This window comes from Hylaeus volcanicus, chromosome 4 (genome assembly GCF_026283585.1).
Source record: "Hylaeus volcanicus isolate JK05 chromosome 4, UHH_iyHylVolc1.0_haploid, whole genome shotgun sequence".
Lineage (NCBI taxonomy): Eukaryota > Metazoa > Arthropoda > Insecta > Hymenoptera > Colletidae > Hylaeus > Hylaeus volcanicus.
This window is the reverse complement of record NC_071979.1, coordinates 13,629,960-13,654,306: the sequence shown is the minus strand read 5'-3', so window position 1 is coordinate 13,654,306 and position 24,347 is coordinate 13,629,960. Positions and strand designations below refer to the sequence as shown.

General features: G+C 34.5%; 1 protein-coding gene across 2 annotated transcripts in view; it reads left to right on the top strand.

The window, feature by feature from the left end:
* The window catches only part of LOC128875276 (aminopeptidase N), an 80,285-nt gene extending 56,296 nt beyond the window's left edge, over positions 1-23,989 (top strand). For both annotated transcript variants that reach the window (XM_054120720.1, XM_054120719.1), the window contains exons 2-15: positions 1,864-2,233; positions 6,142-6,443; positions 10,247-10,405; positions 14,134-14,433; positions 15,354-15,537; positions 15,967-16,123; positions 16,199-16,280; positions 16,535-16,718; positions 16,787-16,994; positions 17,086-17,363; positions 17,918-18,117; positions 18,641-18,952; positions 19,484-19,565; positions 22,632-23,989. In XM_054120720.1, the coding sequence (XP_053976695.1) occupies positions 1,877-2,233; positions 6,142-6,443; positions 10,247-10,405; positions 14,134-14,433; positions 15,354-15,537; positions 15,967-16,123; positions 16,199-16,280; positions 16,535-16,718; positions 16,787-16,994; positions 17,086-17,363; positions 17,918-18,117; positions 18,641-18,952; positions 19,484-19,565; positions 22,632-22,781 (2,955 nt within the window). In that variant the 5' untranslated portion in view covers positions 1,864-1,876 and the 3' untranslated portion in view covers positions 22,782-23,989. The remainder of the gene's footprint in view (positions 1-1,863; positions 2,234-6,141; positions 6,444-10,246; positions 10,406-14,133; positions 14,434-15,353; positions 15,538-15,966; positions 16,124-16,198; positions 16,281-16,534; positions 16,719-16,786; positions 16,995-17,085; positions 17,364-17,917; positions 18,118-18,640; positions 18,953-19,483; positions 19,566-22,631) is intronic.
* Positions 23,990-24,347: the final 358 nt, after the last annotated feature.

Genomic DNA, 24,347 nt, shown 5'->3' with positions numbered 1-24,347 from the left:
GAGAATATGTAGAATGTCATTGTTTATAAGAAATAAGTTAATAAATTGCAATTTTACACAGTTTTTTTGGAAAATTGATCGGTGTACAAATACTTTCTACACGCACTGTATATAAATTATATCGTCCAGAGCAACCTTCAGGTATAGATGTGACAAGGAACGAGCACTCTTGAACCATGTTATAATTTCTCGTTAATGATTTGTATCGCATTTACAAAAGTGTATCAAACGAATAACACATATTACGGTTAAAAATGTGTATTCTATCCTGTTTACAATTGATGAACCTTGAAATTTAAATGTAGAAAAACCATTTAGAGCAGAAAAGGTTTGATGAATACGGTGGCAGAGGACAAATTTAAGCCGGTAGAAGAATTGCAGAAGAGAGTTAATGAATAAGAGAAGTTTCACAAATGAAAACATTCTCGCCCTTGTCTTCCTCGTACTCTCCCAATTAAAAAACCAAATTGAAGGGGTGGATTATGGGTATAACTATTATCATTTAAATTAATATACCTTTCAACGTCTGGGTCATGACTTCTTGCCTACATAAACGTGTAATGTAGACCAGTAATACACAAATTCGACTTGAATAGATACAAATGGAATAAAAATGCTGATTAAACGCATTTGCAAACGATGAATCGCCTAAAATATATGCCAAGTCATAGGAGATCATTGGCTCAACCTGTGCTAAATAGATGTCAATGGCGTGGTCCAAAGTGTATTGTAGTATATTTTCGAACAGCGAGCGTGCATCGGTGTATATTTCAGTTGTGTGAGTGCGTTCATGTGCAGCCACGCGACAGCTGGCCGGGACTCTAACAGCACGCGCTAAAAGTCACACCTGTAAATTGCAACTGAACATATCTCGATAACGAAGCCTAATAAAGGACTATTCGACTTTGATCCTCCAAAAAGGTCTCACATATTCAGAAACACCGTGTATAGTAACGAATCGATTTTATGGAATCTTTGTCTATAAAATAAAAAAAAAATTGTACATAAAGCATAAATTGCAGCATGAAAAAAAGTAATAAAATAAATATTTTTTTTGTGTTTTAAAAATCATAAGTACGTTCATATTGTATATTTTATTTCACATATAGTGAGTGCGTACACAACATTATGAGAAACAAAAAAATTGAGCTTAGCTTAGTTAGTAATTACTAATTATTATACATTCAAATTGAAGCAAACACGAATAACACTCTATCGCAAAAATTCTGATGGTAATTTTAAGATGTGACGTCAGAAATAATTATCTTCAATGGTGACGTGACCTTTTTGTATCGTAGACGTCTTATTCCTGTTAGGAACAGTGCATAAGTTGTTGTTTATGTTGTTGTGTAATAAAATATCAAAGAAAAATGCGGTTTGTGCATATGTGCATCAATGCTCACTGTTGGATTAATTTGAAAGATATTCTCGTATTTATAATAGAGTCGCGATGATATCGGCAGTTCTAGTGTTAACACATTCGCGACCGGCAAATAGGTATTTTACGTTTCTACTACCGAGAACTGATGAGAATAATAAAATTTTGAAGCTGAACATCGCAAAGTATCGTTAGGGGGAAGATAAAAATGATAAGAAATATGTTTTGTAATATCAATATTGTAAATATGTAGTGTATAAAATAAAAAGATTTTTATAATTTTGTCGTAACCAGGAATAGAATTTTGAAATGACGTGAATTCACGTCAGCAAGGCTAGCCCTGTCAGGCCTGGCGTCCACAATTGAGGACACAAAAATTTAAAAATTACTGACACTATCGTTTAGGGCGAATGTCCTTATTTGTGCACACGAAGAAAGACCAGTTTTCCTCGAAAACTTATGTGAGTTTGTTTGGATGGTTTCAGGTTTCCACATGATATGACCCAGTCCCGCGAAGTTTTGGCAATGATGGACGCGCACACGACAACGTTTGGACGCAAGAGAGGATGCACGATTTCTCCTTGCGGCGGTTTCCTCTTGGGCGCAGCTTTCCTGATATCGTTGGTAGTGACGGGACTTCTCGTCTATCATTTCGGCTCATGTCTCCAGGAAATCCACACGAAGCCGTGCAACGATCTCATGAACTCGGAATTCGAATCCCGCGGTATGCTGTCCCCGAACCTGTTCAACAAGAAGAAACTCGACGTCAGATTACCGAGATCCATCGTGCCAGACTCTTACGAGCTGAGGTTGACACCCTTTATATGGGAGGGAAACTTCACTTTCAATGGCGAGGTAGTATACACGTCTTCTCTCTCAATGTCTCTTATGTATGCTTAGGACAAGCGAAAGCGAGGCGAACTTTGCGCAACTTTTGAATAGAAAATTTTCTTTGGCCATAAATTACTATAAACTTTCTAGACTGTATGCTTTTATTTATTACTATAGCATGTTTCATTTAGAAATTGGTAAAATTACCAGTGTCGCGATTATTTCCGTACGAACATTTTTCGCAAACAACTTCAGCAATAATCCAAAGAATATCGTCATTATTTCTCGATCATTATCTCTCGTCTTTCTCAAATACATAAATAAAACTAGTCGTCTCCACAGTCGATTTTAATTATTTTGATTTCTCACAAAATGGCGCACAGCTAAATGTATAACAGATGTGGGACTTTTTATTAAAACATCATTCTTTCTTAATTTATAGAAAAGTATAATGTCTGTACAAAGAAGTTTGATGAATTAATGATAGATAATTCTAGAAAGAATATCTATACGAAATTGTAATCATATACCATTAATTGGAAAATAAATCGGCCGTGTTGAATCTGCCATTTTGAATTTTGCAATTCTGTTATCAGAAACCTTTCGACTTTTGCCGATTTGAACCAGTGTGCGTCCACGCGCTTACATGATTCATTATACGTACATTCGTCACTTATATACGTGTCTTTATGCCTCTTGTTCTTAAATACTTTGCAAACAATAAAGAACAATACTCAATAATAAAAAATTGTCGATATTTTTTTTAAATTCTGGAGGTGTATAATCCCTTAACGGGGGGAATGGGTTTAAGACTTCATATTAGTAGCGATATGTATGAATTTTTTTCATAAGAAAAGTGTATATATAATTTATTGAAACTTTTAGAACACTTTATACATATATTCAAGTAAATATAGTAATTTTTTTGAAGTATCTCATCAGAAAATATGGAAGATATCAACTGCACCATCAGACGTAACTGATTGTGTACATTCTGAAGACCACAGTTTTCATCTGAAACCAATAGGGTTTCAGAAACCAGTAGAGTTTCATATTTACTTTAGGCCCATGTCCTTCTTCTCTATGAACCTAACCTCCCCTGTAAAGAATTGCAAATTGCATTTTTAGAGGTGTTTCAACAAAAGTGCAGTTTCATGTCACTTTTTCAGAACTTCTTTTATAATAAAAAAATACTGTCAACAATGACATTACTCCAAATTAGAGCCTAATTATATAATGGAACTATGAATTTTTAAAATGATTGGTTACAAAGTTTTTGAGTTAGAATATATACAAACAAAAAAAGTCGAAACCAACGCGTTCAGAAAAAAAAATACGGAAATGAAAAAGTTCAAACAGTAATGAATTGATATAAACTACTTACTGGTTAATCAACGATTCCAGCACCATATAGCAATCCTTTTTCTTCCTCATATCTTTCGTTTTGAGTTTGCAACTCTTCTTTTCGGGCTTTTTAAGCCTAAACCTATTCCTCCCGTTCAAGTAGCATTCAGGTGAAATTTCTATGTAAAACTTACAGGAAATATAGTTTAACGATCGTTAAGAAGTTTTTGACCCGCTTAAGTCTAGCCTCTTATGTTCCTTGACCTAACCTTGAACGAGAATATTCCATCGATGCGATGACTGTGCTAATTAACATATTTTGCTGGTCGTGCGAGAACTAGTTATTCGATTAAATCGATTTCATAATAACCACTGCTTATGAAAATCTTAATGTTGATCTAAGTTTTTTTCACTTCGCTTTTTCCATTGGCAAAGAAGAAATCGGATAAGGGAACGCCTGTAGTCATTTGAAATATTTAACCAGTCCATTCACCAGTTCAATATATTTCAACATTGCCTTGTTAGGTTTTCTACGGTAAACGAATTTTCGTAAAAATTGTACAGTCTATTCTTATATATTGTAAAATAGGAATAATAACTCTATTAGTATACTCACAAATAGATGATTCCACTTTCAAAGTACTTCTCGTTTTTTGGTTATTCGCACCTTTTATTTCTTTTGTTCCATGTTCTTTCTAACATTACTTGGACATGCATTTATATACCTATTTATTTTATTTATAATATTTTCTTAAAACTAATAACATTTTCGTTATTAAATTTTAAATTAAAACGTACCAGTATATTATACGGGGTGTCCTTGACGGGATGACTCTGTTTATTGTATTTTCTGCTATCTTTGGAAACTTTAATCTTTGCACTTTGTAAATTTCGTGTAAATTAACTATCATTTACACTTTACTTTTATATCTTATATTTTGTAAGTTCCTGCCTGCTATGAACTGATAATTATATTTTCTGTAATTTTGCCGATGAAGTCCTAAAAGAACAAGGCCGAAACTATTGCTTTAACGAGCTACCTTTGTCTCCTTTATTTGAAATAGTACTTCGAATAATCATGCTCTAATTATATCCAATAAAGGATGTCTCGCGCTCGCAAAGAACATTCGGTATGCTTTTACATTTCAGTTTTTCAAAGCTTCGGTATCAATTACAGAATAAACGGATAACTAGAAGTGTTATTTTCAAACGTTTCGCGAATTCCTTCTTCTGTTTGACGAACAAAGGGAGAAATCGATCGGTAGTCCTGATGCTTGGAAAGCACTTCGCGTCAAAAGATGTGGATCAAGAGGGCAGTAATTAATTCCCAGCCTTCGAGGATATCTCACCGTCCCATCTTCCTTTTTTTATGCATTCGCAAAGGAATATCAAAAACGAGAACGACGATCGCGAGTTCATCTACAGGGGTGAACGGACACGAACTTGTTTAGTGAGTGATCGTAACTAGAAAGTTCGAAACACCGTTTCGTTTCTTGCTCGGTAGACGTTTTTCTAGAACGTCAGCAAAAAGAAGTCAGACGAGAAAAAGAGCTGAATGAAAATAAAATTGACACGTATGAAAAGTTTCACGGGCAGAAGCAGTTTTACTCTTTCCCTTCGCCGATCACTCTCGACATTTGTGGGGTTTCACTTACAATTATATCCGGAATGGTGTACACCAGTGTTTCCCAACCTTTTTTGTGCTATGCCTCACCAAAGCATTTCTAAAATGCTTAATATATAAATAATTTTGAATATTTAAAAAATGGAAATGCTCACTAAAGAAACTTTAATGATAGGTTTTAGGAAGAAATCCCTAGGAAATTATTGAGCAAACACAGTAAGTAAATTTTCGAAACAAACATGTATATGTTTCTGTTGAAGTTTTATGTTTCTTTTTTCATAATGAAAGTAAAATTAAACCGCAGATACTTATGCACCAACCCAATAATTACCTACATCATTAGATTTTTGCAACTGTGAAGACTGAATTCCGTAAGATTGAAATCACCCAAAGATTATAAATAAAAATTAATTTGTTTTTAAAAAGGAAGTTCTTCTTTAGTGAGTACTACCTCCATTTGTGCGTGATAAATGCGTTTTAGGTGACAAGGTCGCATACGACCCACCGTAGGAGAGGAAGGTTAACTTAAAATTTGGACGAGTCCATTTTCAAATTGCTCCCCCTAACAATCGAATCCCCCCTCCCCCCCTGGAGGTTGTGGGCTCCACGTTGGGAAACACTGGTGTACACCATAGCGAAGAAAAAGCTGTTTCTAGAGAAGGCGTCGCAGGGCGTCAAGAGCAACAATTTTTTAAAAGGTTTCCAGGATTTGTTTAAATTCATACAATACTAAAATGAAATACAAGACTTTACACGAATTGTTTGTTTACTTTTCTTTCTGGCTACTGCTTAGAAATCGTGTATTTTACTGACACGGCAGTGCGTCCTAACTTCTAAGTTAGAATAGGGTCTCCAATGACCCACCGGGTGAAAGATTACACAAGTGACGCTGAGGTTAAAAGAAGAGAAAACGCGATGGGATTTGATCGCACCTATTGGTTCACTGTGTTGTTTCTGCTCCTAGGTGAAGATACTTGTAAACGTCACCGAGAACACGAGAAACGTGACGCTTCACGCGGTCAACATGGACATCGACGAAAGTTTCACGAACATCAGGGAGTACACAGCGTCGAACGACAAGGCATCCAGAGCAATTGGAATCGTAGAACAGATGAACGACACCGAACGGGAGTTTCACGTGATTAAAACGTCGGACACGTTGAAGGGAGGCAAGCAATACGTAGTGCATCTCAAGTTTGTTGGCTATTTGACCGACCGACTGGAAGGTTTCTATAGGAGCTCGTACACCGTTGGCAATCAGACAAGGTAAACGCCCCGGCAGTTTAATTCTACCTTATAAGTGGCAGCTATTTGCGTCTTGTAAATGTGAATCGCTTTATCAAGCGATATCTCGAGGTACAAGTAGTCTGATCTATTAGGAGCATTGAAACGGATTTGTTTATTACAATAGGCTTGCTTTGTTTCTAAAACGTTATTAGCTGGTAGGGCTACTGTCTAGACTACAAGTACATAAGGTACTTGTTTTCTTGTACATTGCGGAGCGTAACTTCAGGACCACTTACAGTGGGTGTAGAATGTATTCGTACACCGATAAATTTCCCAAAAAACTTTTGTGCGAAATTGTACTTTCTTAACTTCTTTTTTTATAATCAATGATATTTTACATATTCTCGGAAGTCTCTAAGATAGATGTAGTCCAAACAACATTTACTAGTTAATATAATTTGTGAAATTAACAAAAAGAAATGCGAAAAGTGGGTAAAAGTATAGAACCAATAAGTATTTATACGATTCTTATGACGAACCATTTACAGTAGAGTTTGTAACGTAAACACATTAGTTTATTGTTCCGTACGAATTAGAAAACATCATATTTCCAGTAAAGTACTTTTAAACAGTTGTGCGAATATTTATTGCTTCAACATTTCTATCGATTAATTGTTTTTTTTTAATTGTTTTTTTCTTGTTACCTTCGCAACTTACATAAATAGCTATTTTTTTTTACTCTACCTATTCTAGAGATTTCCGAGAATATGTAGAATATCATTGTTTATAAAAAATAAGTTAATAAATTACAATTTTACGTAGTTTTTTTGGAAATTGATCGGTGTACGAATACTTTCTACACCCACTGTATGTTAATATACATTTCAGACTTATGAGTAAGAATGAAAAAAGATTAATTACACAGTAGACTCCATTCGGAGCATTGAAACGGATTTGTTTATTATAATAGGCTGGTTTGTTTTTAAAACGTTATTAGATGCTAGGGGTACCCACCCTAGACTACAAGTATTAGGTGTACAAATAAGTTCGGTGCCTTTTCATCATATGTATATTCGATGTTTATTTATAAGAAAAAGAAATACATGTTATGTTTCAAAGTAATCACCATTACTTTCTACACATTTCTTCCACTTTTCGGGTAGTTGCCGCATTCCATTTCTATAAAAAGATGGTGGTTTTGATTCAATAAACTTATTAATGCTTCTTTCGACTTCTTCGAAAGATTGGAATGAGAATCAACTAAGTGGTGTTATAGCGACTGAAAAAGATGGTAATCTGAAGGGGCAATATCTGGAGAATATGCCGTATGAATGAGAATCATTTTTGTAGCCTCAGTAGCATTTTTCTTCAACTTAAATGCAAAAAACATACAATGTCTAATGTGCTCTTTCTGAAACGTCATGGTGCGAAGTATTGTTTTTCGAGGTTATATACCAATTAGGTTAAAGTTACATAGTGAATTTAGTAGCGTGAAGCTAATACCTTAAAACACCGATCGGCGAAAAAGAAAATTTCAATTTGAAATGTAATTACAGCTGAATATATGTAAAGGATTACCGAACTTATTCGTACGCCTATTACATAAATTACTCGTTTCCTTAAATTTTAAATGAAATTTATTTCATCTTGCAATAGGTTTAGTCGGGTAAGGGGGTAAAATTGATTGAGTTTATTTAATTTCTTTCGTTCCTGTGCTGTTTTATCGAATACGAAGTTATTGAATATGGCGTGAAGTATTAATTAGATATAGAATATACGAGTGTTCGACTTTATAACTTTAACAAGAAGAAAACGACGAAAATATCCGTTTGTCAGGTTTTTAAGATTGACGCATTAAAAAATCTAACCTTGAAAATTAAGTTAACCTTTGGAATAAAGTTTCGTACACTTGTGCTGAAAATAAGAGTTTCGTTCAACTGATAACATTCATATTTAAGCATACATTTAGCTGTGTCATTCTTAGCAAAGTTTCACTTCGTGAATTGAATTATGATGAACTGTATAACTAGTACAATCTATCGTTTCAGTACTCGAGCAGCTTTCGCTTTTTATCCTTCGACGATTCTAATATCTTTACCATGAAGGTAACATGCTTTCATACGATTTCACGAGTGAAGGTTAGACTGCATATAGGAATTTTTAATACAGTCGATGGTGAAATTCTGAACGCTTAATTCGAATCATTTTTGGCCAGTCACATTTCTCTATAATAAATACATCTTGTTTTAAAAAGTAACATTACATTCTTTCCAATTACACTGCGATTTCTGTCATATTCTATATATTAATTAAAAGTAAATATAATATTTATAATTTCATGAACCATCACACTCGAGTAATAAATAAATATGATCATCAATCAGTAATTGATCTCTTCTAGCTTTGACAAAGAGTATGTATTATAAATAATAAAAAAGTAATATTTCTCATTTAAAGTCATCGGAAATATTTATTGGTATCATTGTGTCTAATATTCATGTTTTTGTAAGAATTTGCCTACATACTTGTGTGGTTTTTTCTTTTATTATATCGTACACTATTACGAAAACTCGTGACTATTACGAAAATATGCAGGATTTAATTAAACTGTTATATATGTACAAATTTGATGGTCTGGCAATATTAATTCGTAGAAATAAATGTCTTTGTCGGCAGATATATTTATATAGAAACTAATAATTTCAGAAACCCGTTATGAAATGTTCTGAATTTTTCAATCAGCTGTTCGAATATCTAGTTCAAATTTCTTTTTTTTTACAAAAGTTATATAATTACTTTACATCGTATTGATATGGTGTTATAACACGTAGCTAACAATAAACAGTATTAAATTGTTACATACAAGATAGATATTAACTCTTTATTAGCAACAAGAATTCGAAACGTTTTGGCCAGCACGATTCTGACTCTTACTAGGTCATCTTAAAGTAATGAAATTAACTAAAACAACTAATAGATGTAAAGATATTTACTTAGAGGTTCGGCGAAAACTGTCAAAATTCCAAGATAACACACAATATGTCCGACAAAATTAAATCGCAATACAAATTGAATGACTAATCAATATATTACTAACACAAATTGATAAACATAACTGACAATTATAAAACATACAAACATACCTAGTGGTTTAAATATAAACATTCATCCAACATTCACATTATAATACATTACATAGGTCGATATTATTATATTTAAATAATTAACACGATATAAAAGGGCTCACACACAAACATCATAATAACCCTCAAAAATTTGAAATCCTTCCCGCTTCGAGTCATATTTCATTTTTACTCGAAACGTACATTAATCGATATTTAATCGCAAAGTAATATATTCGGTGACTATCCTTCATATATCAAGATGAAGATTTCACTCCACTATTTAACCGAACGAAAAAGAAAACTCTCGTCCGATTTTTTCCACGATTACGTCCATTGAACCGTACCGTTCGCTTCCACGCTTTCCGTTCATCGCGAAAGTTCTCAAAAGAAGCGAAATTTCACCCCCTCGCCCCTCCCCATCGGCTTTCGTCCGATGGAGCGAGTCGGTTCTTCCCCCGAAGACAATATTTCTCCCCAGTGTAAGAGGCATCCGTGAATTTACACAGCTCGACGTCATTTCCCTGAGCGTCTCCAGAGTAAATCGTTGAAAGCTGAATAGGAGGCTCGTGTCTCTTGATAGTCGTCGCTGATAACGGCCGCGGGGGAGGGTTTGCCGCCGTTGGACGGACACAGGGAACAGACACTCGGCCCCGAGACGTGCAAACACGCTTTTTCCATTGGCTGTTTACCGAACTCGCTTTCGGTTTTATGTTACAGATGGATCGCGGCGACACAATTCCAGGCGACGGACGCGCGACGCGCTTTTCCGTGCTTCGACGAGCCAGCCCTGAAAGCCAGATTCCAGATCAGCATCGCACGACCCAAGAACATGACGTCCATCTCGAATATGCCTAGAAAGGGGGAGCCTATGCCAGTGTGAGTGACCATGTTCGCAACTTATGGCTAGATGTAGCAGGGCTGAAATGGGAATGAACATAATAAAAAAGATTGATCGACTCGACCCATTCAGACCCGATGTACTTACATTGTAATGCACAATAACTTTCAGATTTAACAAAAAGTAATTACTAGACTGCGGATCTTTATCTATACTAATAGTATAAAGAAGTAAAGTTTGTTTAGTTGTTTGTATGTGCAGGGTAATGTCCGGAACTACCGAATCGATTTTAAGAAATTTTTTCACAAATAGAGTGCTACACTATCACTGAGTAACATAGGCTATGTTTTATTTTGATAAAAATTTGAAATTTCAACATTTGTGAATCAAATCGGAAGAAACGAGTTGCTTGGCTACTTTATCGGCGTACGCTGACCAAATGGTTGGATATACGTGAAAACAATGTAATACAAAAATATTGGTTATCAATAGATTAAAAAAAAAGTCAGGGACACGATATATCTAGCTTTTTTTATATTTAAACCACAATAATGTCTTTTATGTTAAAAATGAATTGAAAATTATAAAATGAACTTTAAGGGCATTTACTAGGTATAATATATTCATTTTTATAAAAAAGGAATCATTTTATCATCTGGGAAATTTTATGAAGACAAAATTTGCCCTTTACAGCATGTTATTTTTTCGCATAGTTTAGAAGATAATATAAAATGAAAATAATTCATAGAGAAATGAATTATAGATCATTCGTCGCACGATCGACTTCGTAATTAACATTTACATTTAAAAATCTATCTTTACATTACATCCAGTTAAATGCGTTCGGCTGTTACGAAGTACCTAATTACATACTTGCATAAACACTACAGTAATTATTGCTTCTACGTGAATGAGAATAGTATTTCACGGGGGTGAAACCGCGGGGCGCAGCTAGTATTTTGTACAAGAACTGTGTACACAATAGTTTGAAACCGGTCATTTGACTGGTCGTGGTAGGTTTAGTGTTAAATTTTTCGACTGAAAACTTTTGACACTCGCTGCTGTAGTATCTACGCTTACCATACCCAAGAAGATAGAGTCAAACGAGAACACGATACGTAGATGCGAGATTGATCGTGTAGGAAAAACGGTCGACTATGGATCCGAGAATCGTGGGTTCGAATCTCCGTGCCTTATTTTTCGTTTAGACTCCTACAGTACTGTAAATATTTCCTCATCGGTTGAAGAAATGAAAAAATCTGAGGACAAAAGATGAAAGGCCTAATAAATAGGATATATTAGTGACGGATAAATATAGGTTCGCCACTGGTTGTGGATAACGATTTCGCGCGACACGAGACGCTTCGGACATTTTGTAAATTGACGTTGCCTCGGAGCCGAGCGTTCTCGCGGTTGGGTCAAACGTGTAATTGAAACGAATCGAATCCAATTTCACAGCTAAGTGACGATTTTGTGGAGTCCGACGAGGTTCTAAGTTCCTCCGTCGCATTGGTCTTTTTCTCTTGTTCAATGTCAAACTTAAACTGTGATAACGCAAGAAAATCTGATACCATTTCAAAAGTAGCAATAACCATGACATCTGTTTAAAAAATGGACCTTGCAGAAGAATTGCCCAACCGTTGCAACAGTCCCTCCAAATAGTGTAATTTTATATTAAAGATTCTTTTCATAAATATCATAAACAATGGACATTTAAGTGCTCCCGTCAAAGGGGCCTTTTTGATGCGACGACCGAAAATTTAAGCATACTTTGGGAATTATTCTAATCATATTTCATCTAATTGATAGTTAAACTACAACATCAATTTTGACGACGCTGTTGCTTTGAGACGTATTTTTCCTTTGAGACTTTTGGTCTCCTTTGTGACTGTCATACGATACGATTAAAAAAGTTCGATCTTTAATTTCAAGGTCAACGTCATGGTCATGGTCAATATCGCAGAAAATTTCGGTAACATATATTCGCCGATCAGAGAGTGTAGAATCATCTGTGACAAGCCACGACATAACATTTCCTTACACCCTGTACATGTAACTTACATATATCATTTCCCATGATAATAATAATCAACGTTTTAATGTTGCAAATATTTCCAGAAACAACTGATTAGGTTAAAGTATAACGAATGATATACACAAACTTACTTTCCATCGTTAAATATTAAATTTCAAAATAATTTCTTGTGTACAAAGTGCGTAAGCGTACGCTGCTTTTTCATATTTGTTTATTCCAAGTTTGGAAATTCCATATTTCTTATCATAACGATCACTCGTAATCTCTGTTTAAATAATGCTTTCACAATATACACCATTTCACACATTCTCGAGTTTGTTGACAAATACACTCGGTGATCTCGTCACTGTAGACCACAGCTTAAGCTTTAGAACATGTTTATATTTAAATAAAATACGTTCTCTCTAGACTTAAAACTTTGACTCTATTCTGTATTCCTTTTTAAGGTTACAAATTATAAATTATGCTAAATTTAACAGAATAGATTCAACCTGTCTCGTTACAGACTCAATCATTTCAAATTATAGAATGTCGAAGAAGATACGAAAATAATAAATAACACAAGTGCTTTGACGTATGAAAACACATTTCGTAGTGTTCTTTTTAATTTTTATAGTACATTTTTGAAAATGGACGATGTATTCCATCTTTCACACTGGAACCATACGCGCGATTGAAATGTAGAGTTAATATTTCAGAACTAGTAAACATCACGTTCAACGAGCACGTAATCAATTTGTTTTCGTAAGATACAATCATCTACGTTAATTATACAGTTCATTATAGAGTACATCCCGTAATGTAATATAACTCGGAAAAATCCTGTACTATAGTGAAGAGGTAAATAACGAAATAATAGCGTCATTAAAAAATACTTTAAGCTGAAGAATTTGTATGTGTATTTAAATACTCGTACATAGATGGAAAATTACTCAGATTCGATAATACCATGAAGCTTCGTATATTAAAGGATAATATCAATGTCATGACAAGGATTCCTGATGTTTTATCCTGTCGTGAGGCTAAAATTAGTTTCAACGCTCGAAGTTTAATTCATTTTATTTACGGACGACGACTGAGCATACGGAATTGATGGAAGATTAATTTAACAAACATTAAATGACCAGACGAAACGTTGTAAATAATGCATTTTAAGTTTATATATATATATAAACGTTATCATCAGACTGCGGATCCTTATGTAAAATGAAATCTTTGCAAACATTCTTACAAAAATTGAACCTAAATAGAAATTTATTTCACTCTGAATATATTATAATATGAACTTTACTTTCAATATTTTTTTTTTATATTATTGCATATCGTGTGTATTTGGAGTTTATGCATATTCAAATTTCCTATAAATGCATAAAAATCCGAAGTCTAGTTATCATAAATGCGCATTTAATTTTTACTTATTTTAGCACAGCACACAATAATATGATCATAACAAAGAAATATTTAAAAGAAACTGCTGTGGCTTCCCTTTACACGAGTCTACGTAACACCAACAGTACGAGTGATTTCAAATACGTCCACCTTTTGAAAATGAATTCTTGTCTAGTATCTGCCAATATTATCTCTAATTTTATTGCATATATTTAGTAGAAATATGCATAATGGGTATGTACCGTAAAGAGGGAAATTTCCCGGATCGATTAGCACTGTATTAATTTAAAGCAAACGATTATGTAGGCCTTGGTTATGAATTTTTGTTGTTGTTCATCTCAGGCCTGGTTTGCCTTCGTACGTGTGGGACCACTACGATCGCTCGGTACCGATGTCTACCTATTTGGTGGCATTCATAGTTTCGGACTTTGAGATGCTGAAAACGGAATCTGGGAACTTCAGAGTCTGGGCACGCAGCGAAGCGATTGACCAAGCGAACTATTGTTTGAAGATTGGTCCGAAGATTCTCGAGTACTACGAGGATTACTTCAAGATTAAATTCCCTTTGCCCAAGATAGACAACGTTGCCCTGCCCGATTTTTCAGCGGGCGCCATGGAGAATTGGGGCTTAATTACATACAGGTAAATGTTATTCTGATTTTTACATCTCCTCGTTAATATAAAAAATGATTATTACATCAAGTAGGGCTTTAATTTCCAAATGTTATTCGTTTTGACAGATATTCTACAATCTTTGTATTATAGTTACACTTGGAAAGCACTTCGCTGAAAAACCAAATGACAGACATTTTACAAGTCAAATATGTTTCTTTACATTGTTTACATTTTATAGTAATTGCTTTTTAAAAATTATATTACTGTTTTAAAGAAGATAAGGCAAATAAAATCGATACTGGGAAGAGACATGTAATCTTTAAGCATTTATCATAATTTACCTAACGTAGCGGTAGTTTAATAAAATTTGTATATATTATAAATTGTTCAATTCGTGTTTGTATGATTCCATAATTCTCTAGTCTGTTATTTTATTCAAAAAAACAATACACGTTTTTACTTAGAAAAGTATCTATCTATTTTTGTTCAATTATATTATTTGATGTCACATGCCCCCTAATATAATATATCACATATAATATATCGTATTTAACTTATAGTTTTAGTCATTGTCCTACATAAGGTTGATTAAACCTATTTCTTTTAGAAAAATTAGATTGTTTTTGCAAGATTGAAAGTCGTGAAGTTGTTGTTAGGTAGTCCTTGGTTAACTTTATTATCTTCTTCCATCAATTTTTTGGACTACCTTGAAAGACAAAAACTCGAGTAACAATTATCTTTTCAATCCACTCATTCTATAAAACGATTGAATGTTTTAGCAGTAGAGTTATATCATTACTGTTTTATTTCGTGGTCCCTTCAATTCTTCATTTTAAGAGTTTACCAATATTCACGATACACTGCGTTCGTTTAAATCGCAATAAATGTAGTGCATATTTTCAGAGTTTTAAGACAATTAAACTTATCCGTTTCCACTCTGTTTCCAGAGAGACTGCTATGTTATACCAAGACGGTGTCTCAACTAACAGTAACCAACAACGAGTAGCCACTGTAGTTGCTCACGAATTCGCTCACCAGTGGTTTGGAAATTTGGTGACCCCGAGTTGGTGGACAGATCTTTGGTTAAACGAAGGGTTTGCCTCTTATGTAGAATACATCGGTATGAACCAGGTAAGAAGACTTGAACAAGTTTCTTTCATTGTTTCGAGTACATCCTAAGCAATTAACCCGTTGGCATACAAATAAAACGGAACTTGATGCGTTCGAAAAATATTATTTAATTTCGCCCAACTGAACAGTGATGTGGAAGGTAAAAAAGAGCACATTTTAATTTGAAATTTGAATTTTTATATAACATTTAATCAGGCTGATACATAATTCTAACGAAGAACATCTAAATAACGTTAAAAAATAATAATTTAACAGTTTTATAAATATAATTAATTAGGTAAATTATAACATATAACACAGATTATTTCTTAACTCCTTAGGATGTACGGGTGCATGTTACCCGAAACAATTTTTATTTTTAAACGGATATCAAACATCGAATTATCGAACATCGTCCTTACTCTGTAATATTCTGTTTGAATTTTCCAGGTAGAACCAACGTGGAAGGTTTTGGAACAATTTGTTGTTCACGATCTACAATCTGTCCTCGGATTGGATGCGTTGGAATCCTCGCACCCTATATCGATCCAAGTCGACAATCCCGATGAGATCAGCGAAATCTTTGACAGAATTTCGTACGAAAAAGGTATAAAACAGTATCATAGTCAATTAGTTACAAAAATACGGTTTTTATAATATAATATTAACGCGTTACGAACAGGTGCTTCGATAATAAGAATGATGGACCATTTCCTCACCACCGATGTCTTCAAACAGGGTTTAACAAATTACCTGAACGGAAAGTAAGTACACACTTGCAGCGATCTGTATGCTTATTCCAATGGAACAGTAATTATAACAATAATTATCCAAGCATAGCTATTAATACGTAGCGAAAATTCATGATTTTGATAGCCATTTCTTCTTACAATCTACGGCGTTTGAAATATTCTGCGTGTCAATGTTTAATTGAGATGGAAATATAAAGTCAACAGTAAATTATTAATATTTGTATTTCGATGCAGACATCTTTTTTATTCATTGCAATTTGTAACAGGGCTTATCAAAGTGCCGAGCAGAATGATCTATGGGACGCTCTGACAAAACAGGCGCACAAGGATAAAGTACTGGATCCCGCGGTGACGATCAAAGAAATTATGGATACTTGGACGCTTCAGACTGGTTTTCCAGTGGTGACAGTCACTCGAAATTACAAAAATGGCTCCGTAACGTTGATGCAGGTTCGTTGAAAGCGAAATGTGACGGGATAACCTTTCTTTTACGGCGGTCCATCATACATTCGTTTCAGGAACGTTTTCTACTACGCAATGGTACTATGACAACCACGTCCGAGGCCGAGCCACTATGGTGGGTGCCAATCACGTACACGACCGAAAGTGAATTGGATTTCAATAAAACTCAGCCATCCGAATGGATGAAAGCCACGAAAACGATTACAATGTCGAATTTAAATTTGAACCCGACCCAATGGGTAATCTTCAACGTATTGGAAACCGGTAAGAACTCTAATGTAACATGTGTACAAAGCGTTCTTTATCTTGTATAATTTGTACACATAAAATAGTTCATACAAATCTGTTTCTTTAGGATATTATAGAATCAACTATGACAGGACAAACTGGCAGATGATAATCCACCAATTGAACAAGGATTCCTTCAGAGACATATCAACGATCAACCGTGCTCAGTTGATCGACGACGCGTTGAATTTAGCGAGAGCTGGGAGATTGGATTACGCCACTGCGTTGGATGTCACGTCATACTTAGCTCACGAGACTGAATACTTGCCTTGGAAGGCTGCATTCACTGCCATGCACTACTTGGATGACATGTTGATCCAGATGCCAGGTTACGATAAGTTCCGAGTAAGTAGAAGTAATACTAAGTGCGAGTCTTGTCTTCTTTAAATTTATAATGATACGTGAAAATGGAATTACACCATCCCGTTTAATACATCGTATTAAATGCAAACGTAGAAGTCTCACCGAAAAATAAGACACGGAGAGTTGAACCCACTTTGGGTTGGACATTGGTTTGCTTTCTTGTGCAATTTCAATAAGAAAACTTTAAGGAAACATGCATTTTAAAAAAAATTTGCCCTAGCATAAATTTATTCTACATTATCACTAACCAAAATTTGCTAGACTTACGATTTCCCTTCATAAGGGACATCCGAGTGCGAATGGTTAATTTTTCGTTATTACAACCAATAGATATCTACCAATTTCTCACGATTAATGTCTTCGATGAATACTTATTCTGAACCGTGATTGTTATTAATATTTAAGCGAATACTAAGTATCACTATACACATTATTATACACAATGTCTGAGATTCTGCTCTATTTCGCAGTATCCGATTTCGTAAGGAAAAACCCAATAACATTCGGATTACGTCATGATAAAATGTCTTTCTCAGGTATATGTCTTGAAACTCCTTGACAACGTGTATAAGCAAGTTGGATTCAAGGATAACCCTGGAGATCCTCAGCTGACAGTTTTCACCCGCATCGACGTGCTGACTTGGGCTTGCAATTTCGGTCACGAGGACTGCGTACAAAATGCCATGAAGCAATTCCACAATTGGCGTAACACCCCAAATCCAAACAAGAATAACCCGTGAGTTTCGATTCGTATTAATTGTATACAAGACGTTTCTGAAATATTTGTTAAAATCATAATAATGCGATTCAGTTTTTAAAGGATGAAACGGCTTTCGAATATCTTTCTTCCTTAACTAGAAGTTTTCAAAATGGAACTTTGCGTTGATTCAGATTTTTACCAAAAACATCGAATTGTACGAATTTTGTAAACATTTAGAAGAGAATTATCATTGTATACGCTGATCTTGAACATTTATTCCAATTTCATGTTATCTGAATGCTTTGAACTTCTCCATACTTACAAATTTTAAACTGTTTATTTGAAAACCAATTAATAGTATACAAATAACAGAAACTTTGACATTTTATATTTTCAGATAATATGATTGGTGCAATTAATATTGTGATATTCGTTGCTATGTTCGCCTTTTCAACAATGTTTCGAATGTTACGACGATTAATATTGTATTGAAATTGTTCATATACAAAACTGAAGAAGCTCGCATCGCTTTAAATAAAACGTATTCATTTATTTGTAGAATTTCGCCGAATCTGAAGACGGTCGTTTACTGCACGGCCATTAGAGTTGGTGGGCAAACCGAATGGGACTTTGCTTGGCAAAGGTATCTGGAAACGAACGTTGGCTCCGAGAAGGATCTGCTTCTGAATGCACTCGGTTGCAGCAGGGACATCTGGCTTCTAAGTCGATACTTGGATTGGACGATCACTGGGAATTCGGGAATTAGGAAACAAGATGTTACTCGAGTTGTCAGTTCTGTCGCCAACAACAATATCGGACATTCACTAACATTCAACTTTCTCCGAAATAAGTGGTCACGTCTCAAAGAATAGTAAGTATTTCGTTATATTTTATCAATTCTTTCGATTTAATTAATAGCCCAAGTAGACATTCCAAATTAGAGGTTTCAGATTTTTAGAAAGGCCGTCTTCTCAAGATAATTGTTTCTAAGTCGGAGATATATTGATATTTACCTCATGTTTTTTTCAATTCATTAAGAACGATGTTATTTATATTAATTTTGATCGATTACATGTTTAACTCTTTTAAAATAAAAAATTATTAATATAAGGACAACGTAAGAAGAAAATTAATAAAATAGACAAGACTTTAATTAAGAAATCTACTACGCTATGTATTTCACATAATGTGATGCAGAAGAAAACATCGCGACAGTCCAAATTAAATAATTGTATTATTTTCTTGAACTAAAAGTTAGGAATAAAGAAGAATTATTAAATGGGAAAATTCATAAAATGATACAAGAAAATATATTCATACAACTGTTAAATTACAATAATGAAAATATCAATTTCGAAAGAAATGAATGACATTAATTATATTAACTATTTATCTGTTTCAGTTTCGGATCATCTTCGCTAACTATTACCAACATAGTAAAATCAGCAACCAGAGGCATAAACACCAGATGCGAGCTTAAAGATGTAAGTATAAAATAGAAAGTTCCAGTCTGTCCGAATTTTGTTACAATTATTATGTATTTTAAAACATCGTGAAGAATAAAAAATCGGCGGAAAAATCGGCGTCAAAGTTTCGAGACGATAACAACCGTGAACATAAAATTCACATTTAATGTTCAGACAGGAATTTATATTATTTATTGAAAACAAAATGAAATAAGTATTAATAAAGTTTGATTTTTTGAAATTTTGTGAAACTATCGTTATGGTTGATACTAACTGAGGTTTTCGTACGTAAATCGTGTCTTTTGGATAACATACTCCGACGTTTCAGGGATCAAACAACACACTGATATCAATATCTACATGTAAAATCTGTCGCTACGATACCTGTATTATTGTTCAGATTTGTTAAGTTCGGTTCAAAAGAATGGAGACTGAAATAAAAGTATATTTCCTCAAGATTATTTTATATTAATGTAAAAATTCTTCGAAATGACTCCTGTTTTCTTTTGTCAGCATGTTATAAATGTGTTCCAGAGTGTTTTATATTTTCAAATGTTTAAATTTGAACAAGTTATAAATGTAAGCGCGTATGAATATATCATTTGACGAAACAGGAAATACTTGTGAAAACGTTCATAGAAATCCAATGGTCCCATTATCAGATAAATAGGAGATGTTTCCTAAAATTTGTACATTAATACAAAACATTCTTGAAAAAACATACTTTTATTTCAGTTTTCATCCCGTATAATCTCACTTAATAAAATCTGAATAATAACACCAGGCACTGTAGTGATATCGTTTGGTTGGAGATGTGTGTCATTACATTCTTGAAAAAGGTATACTTCTTCATGAAGTATGCTATATACTTGCTATATGTATACTGGCTCTTCAACAGAAGAGCTTTCAAGTATCGTGCCAACGACCTCTTCATTTCTTCAATTCTCAAAGTTGCAAACCATGATGTTCATTTTGCTCGTTTATCGCACTGTTTGAACTCCAGACTTTATGATGGTAACCCCCGTAGCGAAAGCGCCTGTGTGGATCATCGTCATAAAGTCTACAATGACAGTCGGCTATTGTTGTGGTTGTCCATTGTATCTGTTAATGAGCGGATCACCCTGTATAATCGCTGACAAGGATCTTGTGAGGTCGTAAAATCGGTCGGAAATCGATCTTTACAACTTAAGCCGACCGCAATTAGTAAACCGACACCTTTTTAGACAAGAATAGAGCTAGACTTTTCGTTCAGGACCGTGTGATATCAGAATTAGGAGGTTCATATTTCAATAACTTTATTCTTCTTATGTATGTGTTACGGCGTGAGCAAAATAGCTGGTTGTATTTGAAAGAACGTCTTTCTGGTATGCTCACTTCGAATGTGAACGTTAATGACAATCGAATTAATTAAACTATTGAAGTAGCAGAACTGTAATGAGTGTTTAACAATTTTAACAAATAATTTTAACTTTATTTAAGAACTTGGTAAATGCAGAAGGTTTCTACAAGTTAGTTGAATTAGTGGTGGTTCGTGAGAATTTGCTCTTCCCTTTTGTAGTGACAATTGAAGATACTTCGGTGTATCTCTGTTATAAACTATAACATAGCATATTATAAACTATTGTTGGCCTTCCGTTTAGTGGTTTATGTATCGCTCGAAAGGTTAAGACTCGATGGAAATTCTAACTGTACATATGTATAGAGAGGCAAAATGTTAGAAGCAATATTTACGAAGTAACAGTATGTTCGCACATAATTTTGTAATGGATGAATCGATTACCATAAAACTTTTGCGTTTCAACCAATCATCGTCAAGAGTTTTTGGTTTTTCCAGTTTGGAAAAACTCCAGGTACTCGTAACGAAACATCCCTGTCGTCCTAGGGATCAATTACCTGTGCCAATAAAGGAATAACTGCTGTTTCAGTTTACAACCTCACAAGATCCCTACCAGTGACTGTAAATTATAGTCTATAAATTATAATCGCTGGTAGGGATCTTGTGAGGGCGTAAACCGAAACAGCAGTTATTCCTTTATTGGCACAGGTAATTGATCCCTAGGACGACAGGGATGTCGCGGCTCTAAGGTATACATGTCCACGTTGCACGCCGAGACCCCAAGACTAAATATGTTACGTTACGAGTGTCTCGGATTTTTCCAAACTGGAAAAACCAAAAACTTTTGACGATGATTGGTTAGCTAAGTTCCTACCTACCACAGTATTTTTAATAAGTAAAGTCGTTTTACAAATTGTTGATCCAATCATGCTGCAATTTGTTAAAAGATACTCCCTAAACTTAACATTATACACATACCATCCAAGGAAAAGGAAACTTCTGAAATAAAAAAATTAAAGAAAGTGGAAAAATTGAACCTCCTTAAAAGAAAAGTATTAGAAAGTGAAAAGTAATATTTTTCGTAATTATTTTTAGTTTAAAACATAAATATTTGAGTCATTTTGATAAAACTAGACTCCACCCCCCCCCCCCAGAATGTACTTTACAAAACGAAATACTTTTATGGTAATTGATTTATCCATTACAGAATTATGTGTGAACAACTGAACATACATAAGAAGAATAAAATTATTGAAATATGAACTTCCTAATTCTGATATCGTACGGTCTTGAACGAAAAGTCTAGCTGTATCCTTGTCTAAAAAGGTGTCCGATTATTAATTGCGGTTAGCTTAAGTTGTAAAGATCGATTTCCGACCGATTATATGACCTCACAAGATCCAACCAGCAAGTATACATGAGTGTTCAACTCCATGACACCATCCTACCCTGCTACCATCACTCCCCATCTTCATCAAATTCCCAAAAGCGACCATACCGACGAGGAAAATGTACACCATGAGAGACTAAAGCGGACCTTCGAAGAGACTACATCGTGTGGAAAACCCAGCTTCTGATTATCACTGCGATGTGTGCAATTTGTGCGTAATCCCATCGGTAATAACTCGCGAAGACTGCGCGTACGAAACAGTACCAACGCGTTGGTATCGATCGAAGTTAGTATCAACCATGAAGAACTAGCCCGTGATAGCCTCAAATATTTTATTGCTATTTCATTTGATGTTTAGTTGCTGGACTTTACGACAGAGCACAAAAACGAGCTAAGTAGCGCGGCGAGAACAGTGCACCAAGCGATCGAACAGTCGCAAGCCAACATACGATGGACAGAAGTCAATCACGTTACAATTAAAAACTGGTTAAAAAGGAACACTGCGTAATGATAAGGAGGAAAGGAATACCGCATGAATCTACGACGTTTGGAAGAGCAATTATTATTGTTCTAGGATGGAAGTCGTGGCCATGTGGCAACGTTTGCGGGTGTCGTTCAATTCCGTGGGGATATTGAATCCGCACGACCAAACTCTCATTTTCATTTCCAATTAAACGCAGACTTGCGCGAAGCAGGATGTTTTCGAAGTTTACAAACGTGTATTAAGTGTTTTTGTAAGTTTTTTGTAAATATGCGTCGAACATTAATATATTATCAATGAATTATATAGATGTTTAGCTGATAGGTAGGATAGGTCGATTACCGCCCATATATATTCAAACGCACCATAAAATTCGATACTTTAAGAATCGTGAGCGTTTAACGGATAAACGGGATTGATCTTGATGCGAACCCACCTAATCGATCCCAAATTGTGACCATTACGTGTAGAACAATAATGTCCCTGTGTAATTTATATTTTTAACGTAGAAAATTCGAAATATTCGTCATTATTTGTAATCAATTGAACTCTTTATGTGGTAGAAAATGTTTCTCTGTTGCGATTTCTCGATCTCGTGTTATAGTCGTTTCGACGTCTTTCATCGATGAGTTGAAAAGCTCTCGTGTAATTACTTTTCAATTGGCACTAAAAATTCGTTCAATTTTTCGCAATTGATTTTGCGCTATGAAATAGTTCTTATGTTTTTGGAAGATCGTTTGGTATTCGTTTGACACGAGTGGCTGAAGAATTTCTACGCGTCGGGAAACTGATAAACCTTTGTCCCATAATACTTGATATTAATTTGGCGTTTTTACGGTATCTCAGACTAGGATAAGAAATGATGATATTGTCGGTTACAAATTATCGCGAGTAAACTCAGTATTTATTATATTATGGACTTTCCAATTTAACGATCGAATTTCATCACGCACAATGTATAATTTAAGTACTTTGGAATTCCGATCTTCCAGTTTCTATAGGTGAAAAGAAAACGATGAACGAGTTTTTCATAATTAATATATTTCTAAGTCATGGACCGCAAAAGCATGAACTAACAGCTCTGTTGCAGTTTTTCTTGTTCGTGTGACGAGATTGTTGCTATATGAATACATATTATAATGAAGCCATTTTGTTTAAAGACAGACTGTGGTTGTAACAAGTTGTATAATGGCATTGTATTTCGGTTTCATATAATAAAGTTGTATCGATTTTTACATTTCTGTTTACACTGTGTACCATAATAATTTCGCTTAATTTCGATTCGAATCAAGTCCGCAAAAAGAAGTATATTTATGATTTTTTTGGGGGGGACAAACGAAAAATTTTCTGGTGTTAAGTTTCAGAGTATTCCAGAGAACGTTTCTTAGTGTATGTGTCGCAATTTTTGTGTTTAAAAATATATAAAATTAAGAAAATTGCGGCGTTGAATGAAAATGCTCAAATATGTACTTCTTTCGGACCATTCCAGACATGTTACCCCTTTAATATAATTATTATAATTATATTAACATACGATAGATACAATGGTATACAGGCTCTACCCGTTAAGTTACGGTGCCATTTTTTAGATAT